Source organism: Zootermopsis nevadensis, unplaced genomic scaffold, assembly GCF_977971745.1.
Source record: "Zootermopsis nevadensis isolate Lab colony 2312 unplaced genomic scaffold, Znev_1.0 Znev_ptg000061l, whole genome shotgun sequence".
Classification (NCBI taxonomy): domain Eukaryota; kingdom Metazoa; phylum Arthropoda; class Insecta; order Blattodea; family Termopsidae; genus Zootermopsis; species Zootermopsis nevadensis.
This window is the reverse complement of record NW_028259192.1, coordinates 9,629,945-9,656,547: the sequence shown is the minus strand read 5'-3', so window position 1 is coordinate 9,656,547 and position 26,603 is coordinate 9,629,945. Positions and strand designations below refer to the sequence as shown.

Genomic DNA, 26,603 nt, shown 5'->3' with positions numbered 1-26,603 from the left:
TTTCGACCCCACTTCCGTGCAACAACTATATTATCAAGACAGCACGATAAGACTGGAAAGCTCTACATTGAAATACCAAAAGTGTTCTCAGTGAACTGTGGACTTGGATAGCTCTTACTCGAAAGCAATGACAAAGTCAATAGCGTACCCAAGGTCACTGCTGCGATCATGTGATCCAGTCATTGCAGCGTTTCCTACTGTTGTTCTTACTGATGAGCAATAATGTGCCCCCACAATGATCTCGGCTGCCATTGTCGCAACAACGGGCTAGAACAATGCCGGATCAAGCTTAGTTCCCATTAAAAAATGTGGCAAACAGACACGGATGGGTCCATACGATGTTCTCCGCTCACGTTCGAGCGGGCACAACACTTGCAAATGAAAAATATATCAATAAAAAGTCGACCGCCATTAATCGGACGTTCCTTCTATGAATACTATGCTACTGAATATAACGGTTTGCTTCTCAGTGCCTTCAATTGTATAATCACTTTATGGTTCGATAAGATAAACGACAGGACACTTCAGGGGCAATAACTTTTACCTAACAACGTATTTATGTACAGCCAGCCACTGCATCTCGCGAGATGTTTTATCCCCTTCCACCTTGTGCAATATACAAGAACACTAAAAAGTAAGTTGCACGATGTGTATATGTTACCGTAAAAGACCGAATGTTGGTGAAACCTAGGATTTACCAGACAAACCTTGGTTTTATCAAACTATTGGTAAAAGACCGATAAAAGAACTATTCGCGTCTTATTTAGGGGTTTAGAAACATACATTCCTTATCTAAGTTGTATTTTTAAAAAGTTTAACAAAAGTGAAAATAATAGAAAAAAATTGTAAGAAATGTAAAAATTGTGAAATAAAAAATATGAGACCTTTCAATCATCAAAGTACATTTTTTCACTGCTGTTTCTAGACTTACTTGTTGCAACAAGATGAGCTATTATGACATTTGGAACTGCATAACACACCAGAGGATTTGCAAAAACACTTTTTTGCTAACCTAACTCAAACTCTTTACTACCTGCTTATGGTAAATCCAAACATTTACCAACACGCATTGGTAAAACCCCGAAATAAGAAGTGAATATTTCTTTTTTCGGCCTTTCACCAACAGTTTGGTAAAAATTAGGTTTGTCTGGTAAATCCCAGGTTTCACCAACATTCAGGCTTTTACGGTAACACATACATACAGTAAATCCACATTAGGGGAAGATTATGAATTGGGGGTATCTGAGAATGGGGTGCTGAGGAAGAACAGGAAGTTGGAGAAAACTGCATGAGGAGCTTCATAATACGTGATAAATCTCAAATGTGAAAGGTGGAGGGGCAGATTACTTGGAAGAGAATGGATGATACTAGAACAAATCATGGGCAGCTGGGTGTAAGGGTATCGAATGGTTTCACGTGGTTGAGGACAGTGATTGGGGTGGGCTCTTGAGGACAAAGAGGTGAACCTTCAGGTCCCATAAACGACGAGGTAATTTCTTGATTAGCTTCGCACCAAATGAAAAACTGTTCTCCACAGTCAGTTAATTAGGGCATAAGTTTGTGGTATAAAAATGTATGTCATACCTGAGGCAAGTCAATCAAATACGTGGTCCTCAACGATGGTCCGACTTAGTCCTCGAATTATGCATGACGTGCGGCCCCAGTTGTTCCAGTTTTAATAAACTCTTAGTTTCAAACGCTTGCCAAACAGCGATTTGTGTGGCGCTGCTTAATAATTCAATTAGAGTGAAAATGTGTATGAAATTCGCATTGTGTGTGTGTGAGTGTGTGGAAAACCAGAGGAACGAAATCGTATATGTTAAGTTTAACCATGGAATCAGTAAAAGTAGGTGGCTTTTCCCACCCATGTGATGGCCCCTGGAACAGTCACCTCTTTTTATGTACCCGTTAGCAGACACAGAGTTTAACAACGCGTGCCATGTACATTTAAGATTAGCTATTCTGCGCGAAGACGCCGTTATCATTACAATGGACAAGATGAGTCACTTAAAACAAAATTCTACGAACTCTAATATGTTTTAATAATTTTGTACTAGACGATTAAAACTTTAGGAGCACTGTTAATGCAGCTTTAAACACCAAGAAAATATTCGTTCAATTCATCAACTGAAATCAGGTGGCAAAAGTCGAAATCTAGGTTCATCCAACATCTTTTTAGGAAGAAACAAGGCATTCACGCCAAGATACAAAGCTGAAGAGTACAACACCGACCAACAAACCTAGTATGGCCAGTCGCCAAGCAAACCCAGATGTGTGCCGTTCATAATCATCTGTAGAGGCCGAGCGAGAAGTGCTGGCACTTGCGCAAAGGACTGATATTGGTCGTATGAGGTGGACCCGTCCGAGGCACGCGCTAGAGGGGTGTCAGGTTCAGTTGGTTTGTAGCTCTAGCTGTGTTTAGTTCGGTACGTCACCGCAGCTGAGGCTGTGCGACCCCCACTACTACTGAACTCCCCTCTCTCGGCTTACACATCGCGCATTTAGGTGCCACGAGTACTCGCGCGACCTATACGAGAACTGCTCACTTTGTACTAACATGGGGCATACTTTTACCGGTATCTAGTTGTGAATTGTGTTCTGAAGTTTCAGAATAAATTGATGGATAGTTTTTGGAACAGGGGACGCACAACTTCGAATGAAGTGATGCAGAGTGAGATAAACATTAACATACTCGTATACATAAGAGCATTTATCAGTAAAAATAAACATACAAATGCAGCTATAACATTCAAATGTGAACTGTGTCAAAGACATGGCGTACTGCTCTACACACGAGCTGGACGATCAGAATTAAATTTCCAGCAGGCGCAGAACACTGTCGCTTAGCAACCATGTTCAGAATGGCTTTGGAGTTCACCCAGCCTCTATTTTAATGTTATACATACGTGTGTCTCCACTGGTCTCTTCTCCGGAGGTTTTCGGACTAATATGTAGGCCTGGTGTAGAAATGTCGTTTTACCGTCATGCGAGTTACATTAAGACAGCGTGTGAATTTTCATATTTTTTCTTCGTAATTCTCGGGAAATACTATGATGGTAACTTGAAACAAGACACCGGCGGTAAGTCGTACATCCTTTCCAATTTATCACTTAAAAGCACCCTCACCTTTGACAACATGCACTTGAGAAAATGTCGTTTAATCAAGAACAATGGAGAAAAAGCGTGTAACAGGTTATACATTTAGTAATGTAATGCCAGTCTTAAACACGTCTATCAAAAAGCACGGACTGTCGTGCTTGAAAATTTGCACCACGTCCTACCAGACAAACCAAAAGTTCATTCAATAACCCTAAGCCTTTAAAGACATTACTGTTGATATTTTAACCCTCAGTAACGAGGAAAATAACGCCTGTGAAGTAGGTCTCCATGTATAAAGAATTCGATAACAAAAACTTCAGTATCATTTCTAAGTACTGTTGTAACCTGCTCGTTTTGTTTCTACGTAAGCAATTTAACCACTTCTACTTTCCTTTGTTTAGACATTGGTGTGCATGAAAGACGAATAATTGTCAAAGTTCTGCCAACAGATTAATCTCATCTTCCACACACGGCTGATTGCCCACATAACTTCAATGCGCAGTAACATCAGTTTTTAACAACTGAGAAATTAATAAATTCCCATTTACCAATCAATATTGTGGATTTCTGCTCGCCAACTCTAAAAAGAAGCTCGCCTTAGGTAACTGGACGACCATCTTTTCCAAGAACTGCGTGTATGCGTACATCCTATATAAATACAGACTTTAACAGAACTAATGTTTTTCCGATACATTAATGTCTAAGGGCTGGACAACCTGGATTTGATTACCGGCACAGTAAGATTTTTCTACCACGTCCAGAAAGTCTTTGGGACGACACAAAGTAACCTATTTAATGGGCAACGAGAACTTCGGAAGATAAAGCAATCACAGCACGACGGTAAATTCACCTTTTTATTGGTTCTTTGCACAAAGTGCAAAAGCGGGCAACCTGAATGCATAACGGGAATGTAGCGTCATGTCTCCAAAACTACTCTACGTTTGACTAAATTAATACCCAGGGGCGACACTCAGAACTTTTCAGGGAAATTTAATTTCTGTACGTAACATGAAGTCCAAATTAAACTTATCGAAAGAATTGAATATCTAAACGAAAATTATTCTCGTATAAAGGCCTAACAAACTTTAACTAAAGCTATGCAGATGTAGTACTTTACATAAACAAGACGAATGCACGCATGAACAACACAAAATGAGCGTTTCGATTACGCGCGCACGCGGACATGACCTAAAATGGTGGGCGATAACTGATAAATCGACCGTACTTTCGATGGTACAACTGAGGTCTAACAGATACAATTGATTTTCTAGGAATTTTAAGCATGTAGCCTACTGTGTAATATTTCTATTTTAACGTATCCCTACAAAGTTCATGTCAACTTTCCTCTCTGATTAATATTTAGCGACACTTGCCAAAGAAGGTAGTTTGGCCTTTAATTCATGCCTTTCAGCGAATGAAACTCGTAGAGTAATAACAATAATATAAAAGGTTACTTAACCTGTGTAGGAAAACGTAAAACTTAAATTAGGCTCTTACAATGAACTAAACTTAATGAACCTTATACGTGCTTAAACAAAATTAGAGAATGAATCAAAACGACGTAATTCAATAGACACATCAGGTAAAGAGCATTAATGTAAATTATAGTTACCTGAAAATAATTACGTATCATAAATGAGACTTCGTCAAAATGTCACAAACTGTCAAAAGATTTTTTTTAAATATAACTAGGCCCCGTTCATATTTAACTAAATCGTTAACGGATCCGTTACCAACATCTTAGAGACCATCTATTCACTGAACAAGTGCAACTCCTCCCAATATCCCTGTCCAGAATTGAAACCTGGTTTCCTGAGTGAACTCTCCAGTCTCACTGCCCATTATACAAAATAAATCAATCACCCAACATGAAGACTTCGGCACTTGATAAGAGATAAATCCCTTTCGCGAACTGTCAAAAGACAAGGGTTAATACTATGTACACATTACTGACAACAGGCTTAATGCCACAACTATCACGAAACAAAGTATGTAAGATAAATTTTACTTACATATGAGTATTAAACTTGCCAGCTATGACCTTCCTACAAGCTTAATACCTGTCTCTTACATGAAACATGTATCTACAACCTTCTCTCCACTCACTACATCCTTAAAGGCTAAATACCTGGGTGTAAACAAAAATGTCAATCCACCAATCCATCTCTTCAATGCTATGACAGCGCGTAAACTCTGTTTGAGATTAATTTCTGACCAACTTAATATGCCCCCCAGTACACTAGCTTCATTAATAACCAGTGTATTCAATTTAATGTGCAGTATATTCTTCCTAAATACTAGTTGCAATTTTATCCCTCAATATGGTGACGGCTGCATTTATTGTAAATCTGTAACTTTTAAACAAGCACTTTCCAAAAAATAAAGAATGCATGACAAAGATCAGTAAATATTTTAAGCATTCTGAAGGCTTAGTATACTGTTGTTTGTAATTGTCTCTGTGTGTTGCAAAGCAGCGTGAAAATTCGCCTCTCCTGTTTAATCCACGAGTCCTGTTTCAGTTTATACAGACGGATCCTTCTGGTTGCTGTCCTCGATTCTAAATCTATCTGAAATTTAATTTAATTTTTCAAATTAACGAAGTCCTCCGATTATACATAAATAAAATATGAATCATGATTAACAATGTGGCCGTCAGAGAATAAGTTTGCTTATAAAATAAGCACATATTTTTGTAGGAGTATTTCGTAATTGCAGTTACCAAACTTCATCCAAGAACGCGTTCCTCAGGGACAACGCAGTCTCAGCTTCGACACTGCCATTCAAAGACACTTCTCCTACCATAACGGAGGTACCTGAAGATATATATACGAAAAAATAGCGTGACCTCCCATAAAAAAGGCACGACTGCAGAGAATCGTATTTCCAACAGACTTGTCTCATCTCCTTAATAACGTGTTCATTATTAAACGTCCCACTAATGACAATAGACACTAGTCAAACAACATGCAAATACGTCTTTGTATTTCAATTCGCAGCTGTAGGCCTACTGGGTTAATGAACTACAACAGATTACATAAATTTTAAACTGAATCATGCTACAAACGAGACTAACAAAGAACGACCTTCTTATGTTTTTACAATTCCGTCACTTGCATGCGCTTTATCAACGAATACTTAAAACGAACACCTAAGCGACATGTTTTATTATTCAGATAAATACGTCCAACAGAATGCAGAACCCTACCATTCTCCATATACACAAGAATATGTTTTGTTCCAAACTGACCGACGTAGCAACAGTTAATGTAATCCCAGCTGTATAACCTGGAAGGGGGGGGGGGGGTTTACACATTCGCAGTTAGAATACAAGATCGCAAGCCTGAGCAGGAGAAAGTTGGTTGGACCAGTTTCAAGCCAAGCAACCGTGGAAGATATAACATTACTGGCGAAATCCGTACCCACCTGCGTAGAATCCACTAGTCTGGCTGCACGAAAATACTGTAAATATTCCCACATTGCATACCAGTCCTACACACAGAAGTTGGTCCAATTGGTTATCTGCAAATATTGTGCACGTCGTGTTAAAGTAAATGTTCATGACGATGTTGCAGACGGAAATACGTCAATTAACGACGTTCGTAAGATGCAGTTTGCAGATAACACACAGCCATCTCTACGCAACCGATATCTCTTGTCGCGATTGTACAATACTGCTGAAATCTCTAAAAATAAAATATGTCGCTCGAGGTTTACCCTTCAGTTCAAAAACCACCCTATTTGAGCTCAAAGGGGTTGTTAAAAATACATTCATTTTTCTCTCCGTTTATATTATTAAAATAAATTCAAAGGTATCCAGGCCAGATTTTGAAAAATTCCAAGAGGTTCAAACTTCCGGGCTTGTAAAAATTTTCATGCCAGCGTCTAAAATGTTAACCATGCCTGACAGGATTTAACAACACTATTTTCCATTGAATCTGTTACATTTAGCCTTTAGCAGCCTGAGCGTGGAAGCATGTCCATAACTTTAAATGCTCATAGTTCTCTGACACTTGAGAATCGGACACATGTTCATAGAACATTTAGTATTCAAAAGCAGCCTATCTAATTAGCATTCTGCTGAAGTCTGAGCCGCATTTCATGGGGCATTCATACAGGTGCACATAAAATCAACAAGTCATAAATATGTTACAGTAAGTACACACCATCTCTGCAGCTTTCAAGACGTGCTTCATGATGTGCTGTCAAGTGTTCGAATTAGATGTCTACGAGAATCTTTACTTCCACGTACAATGCAGTCAGTTTCGACTGCTTGCTCTCTATATTAGTATCTTATACAATAAATCATATCAGTTTTTCAATATGGAGTTTTATCGGTTCATATGAAAACATCACTCCAATTAACAGCTTCCCTTTCTCAAGATTTCAACTTACAGTGAAGGGTTTCAACGCAATTAATATTGTAAACAAGTGGTCCACATCTGGAAAATTTAAACAGACAGTAACAAAGTATTTTACATCCAAAAGAAAGTAATTGGAATAACGGCAGGTGTTAAAAGGAGAGTCACTTGTTGAAAGTTATTTAGGAAATTTAATATACTTCAACTCCTTACTATAATTTATGGTGGAAAACTTGGACAAATTTCTAATAAATACAGATGTACACAACTTAAACACAACATAAATATGACCTTCATATGCCAAATAGTAACCTCACTAAATATCAAAAAGGAGTATACCATATCAAGTTATTCAATAATACTCCACCTACAATTAAAAGTTTAAATCATGACATCAAAGTATTCAAGCCTGCGTAAAAAGATTACCTCTTAACTCACTCATACTCTAAATAGTTTTACCTCAGTGGAAAATTCTGAAGTTTAAGTTAATAAGTTCTGCACTTGTATTATGACATGCTCTTCTTCCTTCGGTTTAGCCCAAAGAAGGATCTATAGAATGTAAAATAAATTCTCTCTTATGAAATAACCAGAAAGATGAGAATAGATCTACTCCCAGTGCCAAGTTCTGACAAAAAATCCCTGGAAAAAATTACTGATTCAAAAAATGTTAACCCATTGCTTTAAGACCATTTTAATATATTATTCTCAGACCTATTATTAAGTCTTCCGAGCAACCTCTTACTGTCGGGCTCTCTAACCAAAATGTTGCACCCATTCCCAATCCACCCATGCATGCTACATGCACGACTGTATCATGCTAATAATATCTGGAGATGAGTACAAATTATAAAACTCTTCAGTGTCTTGTCATTTTATTCCTCAAATATCTTAATATTTCCCTCACCTCCCTATCTCAAACATCTGTGTTTTGAGTACTTGCTATAATGTGGACAAACAACTTTCCTGCCCATAAAACACATTAGGTATAATTACAGTTCTGTATATTTTGATCTATACAGATTGTACAGCAGAACTGAACTGAATGGTAACACGCGATCCTAAATTTAATCTGTTCTTCTTAATTTATTTATAAAGTAAATTTCAGTTTGTTACTGTACTAAACTTTTTTTTAGGATTTAAGGCAACATTTATATTATGTTACCATCCCATTGGCTGTAATGAGACATTGGCATACTTTTAGCTTCTTTCTGTGTTCAACTTCCAGGCCAACTTCCTTATTAGCATGTAATATGGTTTCTGGAATTCAAGCTTATGCATGATAAAATGTACAGTAAGGATTTAACCTACAGACAGATACCTGAAGACTTTGTTCAAGTACAAATACCAAAATAATACATTTCAGAGCAAAACTTACCACAGCTGGCAGAGTCAGAATTTTTACTTTAATCCATTAATGGTGATTTTCAAACTATAATTACAGAACTTACTGCAACCTACCAAAAAAGACTAATTATAACCCATTATAAAATTCTTTTCACAACATTTTACTTCGTAAATAAAATAAAAGCCAAAAAAACTTAAACTGGGTTGGTCTACTCAAGAACTGGTACCCATACATCATCAACAGTTACTCCGCAGATCAAACCAAAACCAATATGTGTATGTTGCAGTGTGCCTCTGATTATGAATTAATTTTTAAATTAAACCCACATAATTACATTAAAAAAAAAACCTGGCTGCACCTTCCTTTTTAAAGAATATGGTGAACAAAAATTGAGTACAAGACATTAAGAAAAGCCAGCAATCACAATCTTTAATAGGAAGTAAGAGAAGTAGGCTGCATCCATCCATTCCTTTCACCAATGGCAGCAAGAGACAAGACTTGGCTTCCATCACTAATACAGTCACTTCTCTTGCATCTAATAGCTAGTTTAACACATCTTTAACCTCCATATTGACAATATCAGACTCACAAAATTACATTTATTCAAAGTTAAAAGCGGGATAAATTTAAGAATACCAAAATAACCTACAATTTGAGCAAAACAGACCCCATTTAAAAATTTAGGTAACAATTTAAATGTAAAGAAAAATGAAACTGCCATTTCAATTTATTTACAAATGGCTTCCTTCCCTCTTCAAATCAGTTTGTAGCATATGAAGTACGGAACGTAAATTTCATTTTATAAATAAACTGTTTGTGATTGAATGATTCCATCAAAATGAAATCCAAGCATTTTCAAGCCTGTATACTGCATAATAAATGTCATAACTGCTGCACAAAACAATTACACAATACACAAAGGTACAAAAACCTACTTCTTTCAGAATCTTGTTGAGCAGCATACTGTCATCAGTAGGAAAGACGCGAGAGTTCCTCAGAAAAAAGTGTTCCCTGAAATACTGAACCATGTGAAAAAATGAACTATATAGTACTCTTATCTCTTTTTACAGAGAAAAAATCTCTTCAAAGTACAGGAGGAGAGAGAGTAGTGTTCTGCCTGAAGATAGAGACAGCATGTTTGCCAAAAATCATCTGCATCTACCTAGAAACCCACAAGGCCTTATAACGCAAAAGAACAACACATATTTATTTGTTGCTAAGAGAAACTCAAATAACACAGTGCTGTCATTATTGCAGCTTAACTGTACCAAGCATTGTGAAGCCACATAATACTGGTTCCATCTTGGAAATCATACTTTAGAAATCACTGGTTTCCCATTACTGTAACAACCAAATGAAATGGTAGCAGCTTATCATATTTGTGACCAGAAATTATGTATTATGTAAGTTATGTATGTCACAGTGGCATATCTCCATATTACAAGTATGCTAAGCAACCACAAACCTGACAGATCTCTTCATCCTGAATACCTTTATAGCTAGAAAAGACCACTTCACACTTGGTAATCACTGGTAGCATTCGATTAAAGAAAAGTGTCTAAGAATCCTAAGCTTCATTGCAACATTTCAAGAGTCAGGGAGGTGTATGAGAGACATTAACACTGATTAAGTATGGAATACTAGTTATTTTTGAGAAAAGTTGTATTACAAAAGTGTGAATTTTTTAGTTTTCATATCTGACCATGACTACTAGCTAACAGGATACATTATAATATGCAGACCAATTAATGTGCTTTACAAATTGGTAGTGACTATTTCCATGTTGAAATACCAATGAAGCGCACAGTATGCAGGAACTGAGGCAACTAATGTGAAGTCAGAGGAATAAAAATGAAAAAAGGAAGATAAACTCTGTGCCATAAATACAACCTTCCCTGGCAGTATGAGACAGAATTAGCTGCTTCTGATAAGACTAAAAATACTGCAAACCATGAAACTGGCCATACAATTTTCACTTGTGTAATTTATACACATCTACAACAGGTCACCTACAAGAATAAATACATGTCATGTAATTATTACTGAAAAGCCTGAATTCAAAACAAAAAGAAATGCAACAGACTGCTTTTCATCTGAATAGATTTCCAGTCACAGCTAAGTATCTAGGGCACAAGATCAACATCCTCTGTGATTAATTTTACACACACACACATATAAGTGTGTGTGTGTGGCTTTTGCAATAAACCATTATGCAACATAATCTTAATTTAACTCACAATATGGGTTCAGTAAATACGAACTGTCCAACTGTTTTAATTTATTCACAAACTACAAAAAAGCATTATATGTAATGTCTACAAGTTTTTAATATGTAATACATTAATTTTGTGAAATTCCAAAGTCCTCCAGAAATGTCAAATTAAAGGATAGTTTTCATGCATAAACTTTATTTATTCCATCACCCTGATATGCAGGCAGCAAGGACCTCTGAAATGTTGTTAAACTTCTACCATACTACTACATGGTGCTACAACCCAGACAACAGCCATCTTTGGATTCACTGCTGTGAGAACCTCAATCATATTTATTTCTGTAATCTGCACCAACATATAAAAGAATGGGGGTTCAAATTCCAATAAATTTCTTAGCAGTGGTAATGAAGAAATATTTTCATTCACAATTCATCATAAACCTAAGTGTTTGCAAAATACACATGAACAATATATCATCACATGAATGAGCAATTACTGTTGGTCACTAATGTCATTATACCTCTCCTACGTACTATTATCAAAACGGCTTTAACTCGAATTCGGAGAAGTATTTGTAACCAAAACACCTGCATGAAGTTTATTAATACCTGTGTATCTGGTGGAAAAAACCAACATACCTTCATATCAAAATGTTTCACTTCCATGAATTAAAATTCTTTATTTCAAAAAAATCAATTATATTATGGTTCTTAACACCTTATAACGAGTGTGATAATGGTAAAGTGGCATAAACATGTATGACGAGCATAGCTCTGCATTCAAATTGAATGCACCTATCCATATGTTTCATTAACTGGTACTTTAGATTTGATGACAATATTCAACTTGCATGAATACCACGTTGAAATCTGGAGTATGTGCAGGGAATTATACACAGAAAGTGTAGTATGTTCAAATGATAAAAGTTAGTTCCCAAACTTTGCAAAATAGTCACAAAACCAATTAGTGCTGCATTCCAACCTAATTTCTGTAACCAGTTGTTGACGTGGCGGTAGGTCAACAACTATATCACTTCTTGAGCATTATACTCACATTAACGTACAATATTAATTCAACAGACCATACTCAATAGTCTGTAACACTAAGAAATTTTCGTTAACTGCTTCGGAGACCTCAATACTATTTTAAAATATGGCGACCACCAACGTATTGCAGACGATGATTACAATAATTACCAACACTCATTTATCTAAAAATAATGTTATTTTTTATCTTACCTTATTCCTCAAGAAGTCTTCTATAGCACGGTAGGCAGAATCCGTAAGTTTCACAAATATCAACGACTTATTTTCATGAAAATTGCCCTGCGATAACAGACCATACTCAACACCTTCCACTAGACCCGCCATTTCTGTCTCCTCGCTTGCTCTTGAGAACCAGCTGACGTCGGGTAGTCAAGCGAGTGATTATATTGTCAAATATAACAAAGGAAACTTATTACTTATTAACTATAATGTTGCACATTAATTAAATGTAAAAATAATTCTACTTTAAGATCTCTATAATAAATATAGTCGATTATTTAATGTGGTTTTTATTCATGGTAGTGACAGATATATTCGAAAGAGGGCAGCATTTACTATACGTGTAGTTGTAGGTCTTAACACCGAGCACAGTAAAAGATTCCTGTGTAGGGAGTGCAGAACCATCTATGAGCAAAAATGTAAATTACCTCACAGATTGTGAAGAAGAACAAAGAAAGAGAGGAATCACATAAGGATACATGGAGCACGAACATGACCGTGTTCTGATTGGTTGCGCCGAGCGTGGTTTACAGCGCCTGTCGACAACTTTCGTGATCGGCGCGTACTTCATTGAAGTAACTCTGACAGATACGGATAGATGTCGAGAATGTTTAGACCCAGGTGTACAATCACCTTCAACAATACAGGTCTTCAATTCTCTTACTTTTTTATCCTACCAGAGCAGGGCGCTCCTTTCCTTTTTCTACGTGTGTCGTTAATATGGTCTCGTTTATCAATGTAAGTCTTCCTTCGCTTTTCTTTATTTGTTAAATAGATCTGATGTCTTAGTTCTTTACGTCGCTGTTCAGAGGCCATCTGTTCTTGATCAGTCAACTTTCTACGTCCAGCAACACCCTTGCTAATCTTCGTCTTAAAATCGATCATAAAGTCAGATTTCATAATAGTTTTCGTAATCGTAATATATCGAATGAGTAGTTTACCTTGTTGCTGTTGGTACTTCAAATACTTGATAACGTCTTCTTTCACTTTTCTGATGTTTTAGGCCAACTGTCAGTCAATATTCAAGAATGCTAAGTGCTCCTTCTGGAGCAGTGATAATGTGACTGGCTTGATATTTTTTAATTTTGTTGTTGTGAAGCGTTATTTGTTTACTCGACATTGTTGTGTTCCACAGCAATGTCGAGTAAACAAATATCTGTTGACATTGTTGATGACGTAATTTATTGACGACAACGAGGAATCACAAATTTTTATGGTAGAAGATTGTTGTGAAGCGTTATTTGTTTACTCGGCATTGTTGTGTTCCACAACAATGTCTAGTAAACAAATATCTGTTGACATTGTTGATGATGTAATTTATTGACGACAACGAGGAATCACAAATTTTTATGGTAGAAGATTGTTGTGAAGCGTTATTTGTTTACTCGGCATTGTTGTGTTCCACAACAATGTCTAGTAAACAAATATCTGTTGACATTGTTGATGACGTAATTTATTGACGACAACGAGGAAACACAAATTTTTATAGTAGATGTGCAGAATCCACCGCTTATTTGCATCATCATATATTAAGTTCATTGTTTTTTTGAAAGAAGAAGCAGTGCAACTTGTAGAATGTGACCCCACTTAACAGCTGCCGTTACGTCATGTGTTAGCCTACCATTTCATAGACTATTGACGAAACAACCTTCTGAACGCAGACTCACGACCTGACATTTTTACCTAAGGTACCAGTTCCTTACTGTTTACCTCTTGCATTTCAACGCATGACCATCCGAGCTAAGATGTTAGCCACACATCAGTTGCTAACACGGTTCATGGTTGCGTGATGACGTGTGACGTACGCCCTGTACCACGTTCCCCATGATTTTAATTGCGTAACCGTTGTACACTTATGTCGTGTTGTGACTTCTGATTATGTATCATGGAAGATTAAACATGATTTAAATATTGAATTGCCAATATTTTCACGACTCCCTTCCACCTCCTCGGGTTTTGGCTAACACTTTTGAAAGTCACGCTACGCCATTGCCCATAACCAAATGTTATCATGATATCAGTCAAGTGATCGTGGAAGTGAAACGACTGGTCGGTCATTCAGTTGTTTGGCTGACTAACAAGTTGCCTGCAACAATGAAAGTGCAACCAGTGGCTTCTTACAGCCCTCGACCCATGCACTTGCAAGTAGCAGCAGTCTGATATGAGCCTCCAAGTCGGACACAATACTTCGCCCCACAGCTTATTGGGATTTACTTGGAGGGGCAGAGGGATAATTATAACAACGTGAGAGCGACCGAGCTACACATTACGTAACAAGTTAGCGTCTGGTTTACCAACCAGGCTTTTGCCGTCCAGAAAACATGCATCTCGTTTCGGAGCTTCGTCTAACAATCACCTTGTTTCGTGAAGCGTGTTTTTCAATGACAGATAGTAAACACATTCCACACGCCTGACTTCCGGCGAAAAAGAAATTTGTAAAATTCTTCTGAGTATACCAGTAAAGGTAGGCCTAGACCCTGAAGAACAATACGGAAAACTCCTCCGAAGCGTTGATTATTTTAATATTTCAGCGCAGTAATAAACTCAGAAGGCTCTGTAATGATTATTATCAACTATAAGGATTTATACTTTAATTCGTATAACATTACTAACGTTTTGAAATGCCATAATCGTAGACTACTGAATGACATTCGAAATAAGAGGACAACTTTCTTCTAACAAAATCCGCTTAGAAATGAATTTTTACAAATTAGTGCAACGGCCTATATGAAATGCATTCCATTGAGAAAATACGTTCAAAATTATCATAAGTACAAGATCATGGACTGAATTTGGGGGAGGAGAGGGTTAGACACTAAAGTAACGAACGCTCGTTGCCATTTTGAAAACACCAAATTAACTGTTCCGTATGTCGTCGTCTTGATTTATTTCAAGACACAGAAATGTATAACACGTGTACCTACTATATAGCCAGTTTATGTAAATCAGTGTTTTCCGATCTCGATAGATCCTAATGGATTTCTTTAAACCAGTGTCCAGCTAATAAGACCAACAAGAGAGTAACTTGAAAGGTTCTTATATGCATAATCATGAATCGTGTTACCCGACACACATTAACATGAAGGTTGTCGTTCTATTGGAATTATGTTGGACTGGGTAGGAAGCGGTTGCAATGCTATTTCAGGTGATCATGAAAATCCATGGGTCCATGTCAGTTTATTAGGCGTTCTTCACGTTGTAGCGACCATCGAGCCTGCACATTTCTCGCCAACGCTATCGACCGGCTGGGCCTCTAGTTCGTCGCTCGCTCGGACTCTCGAACCATTGACCCGGCTTTCCTCATGGCCGAGCTGTGCAGCCGCTGTCCAGACTATTCTCCGGCCTAGGCTCTCGAACCGCTCAGCCGCCTCCAGTCCCACCTGGACCATCGATCCGCTTGTCAGCCCTTCCACTCGCCCAGGCTATCGACGCCTTCTACCGTAAACTTTCTTGTCCCGCCCTTTAATCATCTGCCCCGCGTACGATCCAGCGTGTTCTGTCTATCCTATAACCTACCATCCGATCAAGACCCATCAGCCCACCCTCCCGCTAGACAATCGTTCCTCTATCCTGCCCTCCCTTCCGGTTTATCGATTTGACCTCCTTCACGCTTGGGCAATCGACCATCTAGCCTACCCTACCGCCAGCCTGCGCTATCGATCTTCCAGAACGCCCTTCCTCCCAAACGGTCTATCTAATGTGGTGCAATGGATCCAGCGAAATCCGAGGGCAAAGATGACACACTGGCGCCATACCTAGGGGTTTAGAGGATGAGTATCAGAATTACGGATCTGCGAGAACGCCTGCCTGGCCGCTCGCCCACCACAGCAGAGACGTCAGGAGGCTGCGTGCGCAAGATGATGGAGGCATCTGGCTGGTGGAACTTTCTACCAATATCAAGAAATTACTGCATTATTCTGTAAGACTGAGGGCTTCTTTTGAGACCAACTTTTCAGGCCAGCAAGTAACCACGTTTGCAGTCCTGAGCGATGAAGCGATGGATCTGGTTGTGTCTGGTGGCTGAGGTGAACAACAGTGCTTTACAGTCGAGTGAGACTAGAAACCAGAAACTGGCTTCCTTCAAAACCAGCAAAGTCCAGAAACAGAAAGGGTGTTTTTGTAAAAGAGTGGCTTAAGGATCAAGGAAACTAAAACCAAAAATAATAATTCACTATAAATAATGTGCTAAATAAATCCATATTATATTTTAGAGAAAAAACCATATAATTTCCGATGTAGGTTACATTTAACTTTCGTAGTGTAAATAAATCATTTAAAAACTCATCATTAGAGCAAATGTTCAGAATTCTACCCTTCTGCACTTAGAACAATTTCATGTCTCTTGAAAAAACTGACCTTAATTTGAGTTCACTGATGTCAATAGATGCAATTGTTTAATGAATGTTTTGCCATAGTTCATCTAATGTATGGGGATGATATGAACAAACTTTTTCTCTTACGATTTCCCCACAGATAAAAATCATAGGGATTTAAGTCTGGAGATCTTGCAGTCCACAATATGTGACTTATCAGTCTGTCTTCAAACACTGTTTAAAGCATTAATGGAATAACTGGCAGTGTGTGCTGTAGCTCTATCTTGTATAAATTAACCATGTCTTTTCTTCTTCCACGATGTTCTCAAAATAGGACCAAAGAATGTCACTGACATATTGCAAAATTAAGAGCATTTTTAAAAAATACGGGCCCTACTATTCATATAGCAGTAATGGCACACCACACACCAACATTCTGGTTGTGAAGGGGTACATCAAAAGTCTGTCTTGGATTAATATTGCTCCCATAAATATTGTTTTGAGAACTGATATACCCACTCAAATGAAACCAAGCTTCTTCATAAGTGGATAATGCAAGTTTTGGGCTGAGAATACCATCATGTACTGACTGCAAAACCAGTTACAAAAACGCATTCTACTCTCATAATCACTTTATTCAGTTACTACAAACCATTATATTATAGATATACACATACGTTTTTAAATGTTCTCCACACTATTGTGTTCAAACCTGTGTCTGTTGAGCTAATGAAGCCACAAATTTGCATGGTCAATGTTCTAATCTGGGTCCAATTTCATCAGGCATTTCATTGGTTAGCTTGGCACTGAGTTTACCGCATTTCTTTCTAAGAAAGGCACAACTTAATGCAAAATCTTTCACCAATTCAAACATTACTGATGAAGTTGGAACTGAAACATCAGGACACCTTCAGCAAAACCTTCTAACTAACTAGATGGATTACCGAACCCGAAGGTTATCAATGAATTGGCCAAGGCATGAACAAATAAATGAACTGTCGTGCCATTTATTAGCGAGGGCATGAACTAATGTAAAGATAAGTGAATTTCCGCGCCATCTGTTGGAGGAATATAAACTAATGAGCCCGCTAGTATTTTTTTGATCCGTTTACCTCCTTGGGTACCCTGTAACCCGGATAGAAACATCGAAAATCTCAAAGCTAAGTGACCTGCTGGTAAATATATGAACTGATAAGTGAACTGCCGCGCCATATATTATCGAGGGCATGAACTAATGTAAAGATAAGTGAATTTCCGCGCCATCTTTTGGGAAGATATAAACTAATTTTCCCGCGAACATTTGCTTGCCCGTTAACCTCCTTGGGTATCCTGTAACCCGGATAGAAACATCGAGATCTCAAAGCTAGGTGACCTGCTACGTCCTCTATTGACAAAGATATGAACTAATGTAAAGATAAGTGAACTAATTAACTAACTAAATGGCTTACCGAAACCTAAGGTTCATCACTGAATTAACCAAAGCCCTCAACTGGACCCTGCCAACAAATTCCAGGCTCCTTCAACTCCTATCTCCCATAGATCCCGCCTGACATTATCCTCCCATCTACGTCTAGGTCTCCCCAGCAGTTCTTCCCCTCAGGCTTCCCAATCAATACCCGGTGCACAACTCTTGTCCCGTCCATGCGTGCTAAATGCCCTAGCCCATCTCATTCTTCTCGATTCAATCACCCCAACAATCCAGGGGGAGAGTATAAATTTTTAAGTTCGTCATTGTGTAGTTTTCTCCAGACCCCATCTTCTCTCCTAGGCCCAAATATCCTCAACACCCTATTCTCAAACATCTGAAACCTATGTTCCTCCTTCAGAGTGAGAGCCCATGTTTCACACCCATACAATACAACAGGCAAAATTATTGTTTTATCAAGTTCTTAGAAATCAGATGGGAAGACAAAATATTTTGAACTGAGAAGTAGCAATCATTTCCGGAATTTAGTCTCTCCTAACTTCCTTATGAGTATCATTTTGATTTGTTATTGTTGTTCGCAAATATTTGAACTTTGTAACACTTTCAAAGGATTTATTAGCCACCGTAAGACAATTCTGCCTGCCTGTTTGCTGACGACGAGATACTAACATGTACTTCGTTTTTTCTGAATTTACTTCTAGCCCCACCTGTCTACTAGCCTCTAGTAAAACTTCTGCGTTCCTCTTTATTGTATTCATATCGTCCCCCAATAAATTAACATCATCAGCATATGCCAATAGCTGATGTGTCCCATTCAATTGCAAGGCCTCCTGCCTATCTTGGACTTTCCTGATGATGTATTCTAGCGCAAAGTTAAAGAGCGAGGGAGACAAAGCATCTTCTTGTTTTAGACCGTTCTTGATGAAGAATGACTCAGATAAATATTAACCTACACGAATTTTGCTACAGGTTTCATTTAAGCACATTTTTATTAGACTCACCAGCAAAACCTTCTTTCAGACAATTTAGAGATTTTTTTTACATAACTATCATACAGAAAAATCCACTGTTCATGTGTGTATTTCACCATCTCTATTTATTACTGTGAATGAGAACACAGAACAGCCTTCTGAATTATCTTAAAAAAACAGAACTGATCAAAGTATGCCAATTAATACACCAATTGCACTTGCAGTGACAGCAGTAAAACATCAGAGATACTGAGTATTAATGCAGCTGACAAAATATCTTCTCTGTGCTAACCTCCGAACCATGTAAGACATTGTTAGCTGCTGCTAGGATGTTTTTATCAGTGCTGGGCTAACTGGATTGAAGCAATTCCTTGTAAAAGAAAATAATGCACGTTTAAAAGTGAAGATGAAAGGTCATGTTTAAGAGCAAGACCCACATAAACAAAACAAAAATGCATTAGAAAGTCCCCAAAGAAGAATAAAGTGATATGAAAAGGGAGAAGAAAACAATAACACCAAAAATTATCAAATTCACATTTTATCAGTACCACTACTATCTGAAGAACATATACTTTAAGCATAATTGTTTTAAATTCCAAATGGTGGAAAGACAGCTGGAAGTATAAAGATAAGCCATTTTATAGTTATTTGCCTATCATAAGAAATAAAAATACGTATCATATCAAGTTTTGCAATATATTTGTATGTAATTTCAGCCACAGTGTGCCACAAGATGACAACAATTCATAGTTTGTTTACATCAGAGGTAAGGATTAAAACTAATATGATATTATGTATGGGTGGCAGAAAAATCAGCACATGACATTAAAAATAAAGTCTTGTTTGGGGTTTAAATTACTAGTGTTATCACACACTGATAGTCTTCCCCCATCATATAATACTGACTAAGTCCACATACATACAAACACACATACACACATATGGAATGGCACTGAGTAAATTTCATCGCAGCAACTTCAGTTTAGGCTCTACCTGTTGTAAAACAGGAGGAATGCAGAAGCAAGATTCCTTCCTGATGAACAGCATAACAGATTATAGTTGAATTCAACTCACAATATATATATATATATATATATATATATATATATATATATATATTAATACATTCAACATTTGTCTGTATAAGCCAGACTTTCAGATTCCATGTACAAAATGATTGGGCTGGTTTTAATTAGATTGCATCCATGAGTACTTTCAAACATTTTAATGTAAAGATACCAGCAAAAGGTGATTACAAAATTAATCACAAATGAAAGCACCATTAACATGATCCCTTCATTGTATTAAATGGTACTTCTAAGCCTTCAACACTTTTAAACATAGAAAATTGGCTACTGAACCTCCTACATGTTTTAACATGTTTTTGCAGTTAGTAGGAATAAAAACTTTCCCTTAGTCTTAATAAAGCAGGGAGTAAAAAAAGAAAGGGACTTAAAAAAATAGAATAAATAAGGCCATTACATGCAAACTATTATGGCACAAGTTTATAAACTGACGAGACTTTCAGAATATTGAAGACAATAACAAATACTTCAATTAAAAAGAATATAAACATAACTTAGATATGCATTGCAGAAAATTAATTACTTTGATTCGTAATTGTTTTCATAAAATTTTACATCATTTATAGCTTAGTTTTCTTCTTGGAATATAAAGGTAACACTGATTAAATTCGTAGGATATACGAACATGTGCCCTACATAATTTAAATAATGCACAAATTTAAACTGTCTTGCAATCACCTTTCCTTGACATTATATAATAATTTTTTATTAGCCATTGTATGCTAGTCACGCAATGTAAACGTTCACCGAAGCCCAGTCAACTTGTAAGTAATATCTATAATTGATAACAATACAAGACATTGATTTAAGTATCTGGAATGATTTTTATCAATTTGACACATGTATTGCTTTTAGTTACTTCAAATTTCTTTCTCAAGAATGGAAATTGCTTGCAATGAGTAACATCATAATCATGCAGATGAAGACTGAAAAAATGTTACAACTGATAATGTGTTTCAGTTAAACTTGCAAGAAGTATTACTAGCTATAATATATTACTTTGTTTTTGAGACAGAACCTTCCTGTCATATACAATACAAAGACACATGAACAACACTACATTAAGAAATGTCAGTTTTACCAGACGGTACAACTTGCACTGGGATTAAAACTTAAAAAGAATTCTAAGAAGTCATTAATGTAACAGACTTTTAAATTAATGGTGACAATTTCACCATTCGTTCATAGTGTTTTAAGTGAAATTTGCTAGCCTACGGGTCAACTGTAATTTAGACACCTCACAATGATAAACTGCATCCTGTAGTTATAAAAGGAAGGAAAATATGAACTAAAGTAATATTTTGTAAGAAAACTGGTAAGTCATGCATTTGGAAAACAAAATGCAAAACATTAAATGGAATCATAACCAGAATTTGTCCACATTACAAATTATTTTTGTTCACATTGTGGATTTTACTGTGCGAATTTTATCCATACTGTGAATTCATTACACTGGTATGTTAAAAACTTGATTACAATAGAACTGTGATGTTATTATTACAATTCTGTGAAAAGAAACAACTGTTCAAAGCACAAACAAGCAAACATTCTTGATAATATAAATACTGGATCATTTTCCAGTATTTTCAGTACCTGTAATACCTTATTCTGGAATGTACATAAAACCTTTGGCTCCTCAATTTCTCATATAACTTGAAAATCTGTTTCTTTGTGATATTAAAAATTAAACTTTCTTTTATAAATACTGGGTATTTCTGTATGTTGTCTGAGGTGTGTAAATTAGGTTGCACTAAATCCAAATCAGATAGAGCTAAATGTAATGGTTACAAAGTAATATCACTATACTGAAAGCCATGAAGGACAAACAACATTAATAAAAATATTACACTTTTTATCTTAAAAATAACAGCCATCCACAATATCAAGATTTTTTTTTAAATATATTGTCTGATCTTCCCAATATTGTCAAAACACACAGAGCTATAGAACCAGCCCCCATGGTTACACTTTGCTTCTCTCCTTTCAGTGGAATGGCGAGGCCACTCAAGGAAATTAGGAAATTAAACTGGAAGTGAGGGTTGATATAAAAAAAAGGCAAAAAAACAGTCTATATTCAGATAAATCAATGTAAGTCTCATTGTAATTAGTAAGGTTTACGGATGTGGATGTATGAAAAATGTTTTCTTCTTCCAGTTTAATTCCTAATGTTGAGACATGGCACTGGACAGGACAGAGAACAAGGAACACATAAAAATGTGCAAGGGCAATGTTTAAAACGGTTACAATACTGGACAATAGCACAGATGACACAGAGGGCAACTCCTTAGAGCATAGCAGTTCAGTATCATCACTGCTTGAAATTACAAAGATCACAACTGTCTTCATCTTTCACGTGCTGCCTCTGACCTTGTCGTTTCGTTTACATTAATTTTCCTTTGTGTGCTTTATGGCATTTTTAAGATGCTTTCTAAAATTATGTAAAATTATATATCAGTACTCATTTCTGGAAGAATGACAAAATCAATAGCGGTAAGGTGAGGTTACATTACAGGCAGATACGTAGAGAGGCACATTGGAGATTCTAAATTGAAGTGGTTAACCTTCATTTCAGATGCCTGCATATAATCACACTGAAATAACAGTCAAGCCAAGTGGTGATACCGAAGACGCTAGGTATGGAAAACGTCACTACCCTTTCAGCAATGTTCAACCTTTAGTAAGCCATTCATTCAAGGCAAGCAGCTTCAACACTGAGACAACAAGCAGCAGGAGAGAGAGGGAGACATGGAATATTTCATGAACACAGTTTGTAATTGTTGAAATACAGTTTCAATGCAACATGATTTTACAAACACATGATTTCTTTCTTCTTTCTCCAGTGTATTCAATTAGAAAAAAATTATTGTTATTTTTGAAATCAACACTCCTTATTTTTTGTACAAAACAAGAATAATTAAGAACTGTCGACTATTTCTGGGCATTATGGTTGAAATACTATCATTTATGGAAGAGATTAAGTAGAAACTTATGATAAAAGCAAATGAATAGGGCACAGCTAGGTCACAGTGACAGTACACAAATTGGAATATTTCTTACTGAAGGACAAGAAGTGAAATGAAAAATAGTTAGTTGTTGTGATGGTTTTCTTCTAAAGTAATCTTCCCCCAAAAGTTGATTCTTTTTCTACAATTACACATCTTAAAAAGTGCACTTACATGCTAAATTTGCCTGTCATCTTCCAAGTACTTACAAAAGTACTTCCAAGTCTCTTGTTTTGTGATGTATCAAAATATTTTTTAAATTCTTGATCTTCGCAGTATTAAAGTAAAAAGTGTGTAAAACAAACATGACAAAACTACTATTTCTGCATAAAATGAAAATGACTTTATGAGAACAATAATGTTTTCACTGATAACATATCAGTATGATTTTTTGAAGGGAGATCAGTTTACAATTACTGATAATAACATTTAAATGAACAAATTTTTGAAACTAAAAACTGTAAGTATACTTTACCAATCAACTTTTCTTTATCTGAATGCTGAAAGGCCCTTGCTTTTGATAAACGTCCTGCCAGATTGTAACAAAATACAACTATCCTTTTTATATTTGTAAATTCCTTTACTACATTTATTATACCCCTTCTTTAAATGTACTTGCTGATTTTCATTAAATGTGTTACTCATCATTATCTCCTTAGATGGATATGGACAATGATTTTCATGCAAGCAGCACTGTGTTACAAAGCACAATGACTCTGTTTTAATTAAAGAAAATGTAATTTGTACAGAAAAGAAACAACAAGGAATAACATTATATAAATGACAAAAAGAATAAATGCTACATAGTCCCATGCGCTATCAGATACAAAGCAAGTTAGAACCTTCAGAGCACAAAGGAAGTTTATTATGGCACATATTATTATGATTTAGAAAACTTGCTCAGAATACAATTATAACAGAGGCTCCTCAGAATAATAATTTTGCATTATAAACTAAAGCAAACAAGCACAGAAAAAGTATCACAAATAGTTTCATATAAAACACTAAATCAAAGATATTGCTTATTTGCATGTCCATTCTGTGGTAGTAAAGACAGTACAAAATGTCCAATATGCAATACATTTTTACCTTCATTGTATGGGAATAGGAGATTTAAACCCCTGAAATAAGTTTGCAGCCAGACTTTGACTATGGGATTTAATAGTTTAGCAGTATGCTAGAACAATGCATGACCAGCTAAATCGCGTGTAAACAGTGACTACGATTAATAAAGGTTAAGTTCAATTCATCTGATCTGTCTACTTACAAATATAAACAACAATGTATACATCACTGCATTTACAGAAGAATGTTTTTCTAATAAAGAATGGTTTTAATTTTGAGCTAAAATTTATTTTCAACTGAGACATAACTTCTACCTTGACAGGAAAGCTTCTGAAATTATGTAAGAGTTGACAAGAATTGGGAGAAAGAAGTTTTACAATCAGTGTGTCAACAGGACATACCTCACATATGCACACATGCCTAGTGCAACCATCTTGAACCTCTCATATAACAGAAGCTTCCATAACAATTCACTTTCTGGCTTCGAGTATATTCTTTAAAATATCATCAATGGCAGAGGCAAGATTTATTTTCTTACTGAGTAATACACATTACTATGTCTATTAAAGAGGAACAGTTCATCTCATAAACATGATCGTATGTATAGACCTACAATCTCTTATAATAAATCTGTACTATAATTATGTATAATTTGCTAATTCATTATTACTGTACTTTTTGCCTTTTTCACAAAGCATTTATCTCAATCTGTTATTGCAATTTGTTTAATAATGACGGCAACGTTACCTCATGCAAGAGGAGAAATCAAAAACAGTAAATTTATATCTGTTACTTCATCTTCTCTTACTGATTTTCTTTTAATGATAAAAATTCTATTTCTATCCCAATTCAACAAATTCATTATTTTAAATCAAGAAATGAAAATCACAACACCACACTCTTTTTTTCAACTATCTTGCTTTCTGTGCAAACATCACGGCAAATGTACATAATTTTACTTTCATCACTAAACTCATTTAAAACATATTTACAACATTACTGTTACAGTAGTAACCTGCTTAACCATACAATTAATTGATTTTTAACACTAAAAGAAAGTATAAGGCAAATTATAATTTGAAAGACACCAAGATGAATTAATGCATACACACAGCCTTCTGAACTGCAACATATTTTTACTTCACGGTACCTGCATAAACAATACAATTTTGTAAAATGTAATTCTGAATTTCACTGTCTCTTGTAAATATTATTTGTCTTTATTTTTTGCATATGCCAGTCTGAGATCTAAATTACACTATAACAAATTAAAATTATCACAGAAGTTCCACAACTGCTACTTAAAGAAGACACTTTAAATGAAGATACAAAATTGGTAAAACATTTCCCTTAAAGCTATTAAAAGAGAAATAATGAAACTGATAATTATGAAGTTCAAGCAAAAGACAATGCCAAGTATCACTACAGTAAATCCTGGTAGATGATACTCAATTTATTATAATTTCATAACAGAACATGTAAAAATATGCATAATAATTTTAATGTAATGTGAGACTTGAGATTTTCACACAACTAAAGATGATAATATCTTCTCAGGTTATCAGCCATGTCAATTTAAATGCACCTATTACTCTTGCAAGGGTTAGTGTGGGTCCCTAAAGGTGAAGCCTCAACAGATCTGTAATGTACATATATCAGCCAACATTAGCTACTCGTCAAAAAATTGCCTGATGTTACAAACTGTCTCTGCAGTGCTAAACTTCTGTTATAAATTGATATGACTGGTCACCCAAGAAGATTTTATCCTATAATGTCTACTACAAACCAAAAGAAGCAGGTGCTAAAGATGATGTCACCGACATGACAGTATTTAATTAAATCAGACTATGACAAACAGAAGGCTGCAGTATAGCATGGACATTCTAACAAGAATGTAGTCATAAAACAGACAGAGATGAGAGAAGACGAGAGCTAGTTACCACTGCAAGGTGCTGACATGGACGACGGTGTTGCAGATCAAGGCAGAGGTACCACAACTTGCACATATGTAACCGGAAAGTAACCTGTGCGACCGTGAACGCTGCCTTCATACCAGTTATCATCAATCTTATTTATCAGTGTAATGGTGTCACCTTCCTGCAAAAGTAAGACTTGTAGGTAATTTTTATACATTGTCACTGTAGATCACATTATTTCTATTAACATAAACTCAGCAAGTGTCTGTGTTAAGTGCTGCAGCAACATCACTTAGCACTCACTTATACTTTTTTTCAGTGCCCAGTAAATACCATAAAATCGTAAATAAACTGTTCTTCTATTTTTGGTATATTTCATAACAAAGCAAAAATGCCTGTTTTTTCCATGTCTGTCTATGCATGAAGTATCTATGAATACACCATACTCACCATCAATGAATTAATACTTTTACGTAATATATTTGAGATTTGTCTAAATTTATCTGAGCTTTTGGAATCTAAATTAGGCATAACAACAAGTTTTA

At 36.1% G+C, this 26,603-nt stretch overlaps 2 protein-coding genes and 1 long non-coding RNA gene across 16 annotated transcripts in view; 1 reads left to right on the top strand and 2 right to left on the bottom strand.

Annotated features, from left to right (window-relative positions):
* Positions 1-12,408, bottom strand: part of Su(Tpl) (Suppressor of Triplolethal) — a 160,161-nt gene extending 147,753 nt beyond the window's left edge. Inside the window, exon 1 of the mRNA XM_087340694.1 lies at positions 12,254-12,408. Coding sequence (XP_087196820.1) covers positions 12,254-12,385 — 132 coding nt within the window. The 5' untranslated portion in view covers positions 12,386-12,408. The remainder of the gene's footprint in view (positions 1-12,253) is intronic.
* A 2,041-nt stretch (positions 12,409-14,449) lies between these two features.
* On the top strand, positions 14,450-16,564 carry LOC147871185 (uncharacterized). Its single transcript, XR_015532646.1, has 2 exons — positions 14,450-14,744; positions 15,483-16,564. It is a non-coding gene; the product is annotated as an uncharacterized LOC147871185 (long non-coding RNA).
* Positions 16,565-19,672: 3,108 nt separating this feature from the next.
* The window catches only part of EndoA (SH3 domain containing GRB2 like, endophilin-A), a 103,060-nt gene continuing 96,129 nt past the window's right edge, over positions 19,673-26,603 (bottom strand). For all 14 annotated transcript variants that reach the window (XM_087340695.1, XM_022080940.2, XM_022080885.2 and 11 more), the window contains one exon: positions 19,673-26,239. In XM_087340695.1, the coding sequence (XP_087196821.1) occupies positions 26,120-26,239 (120 nt within the window). In that variant the 3' untranslated portion in view covers positions 19,673-26,119. The remainder of the gene's footprint in view (positions 26,240-26,603) is intronic.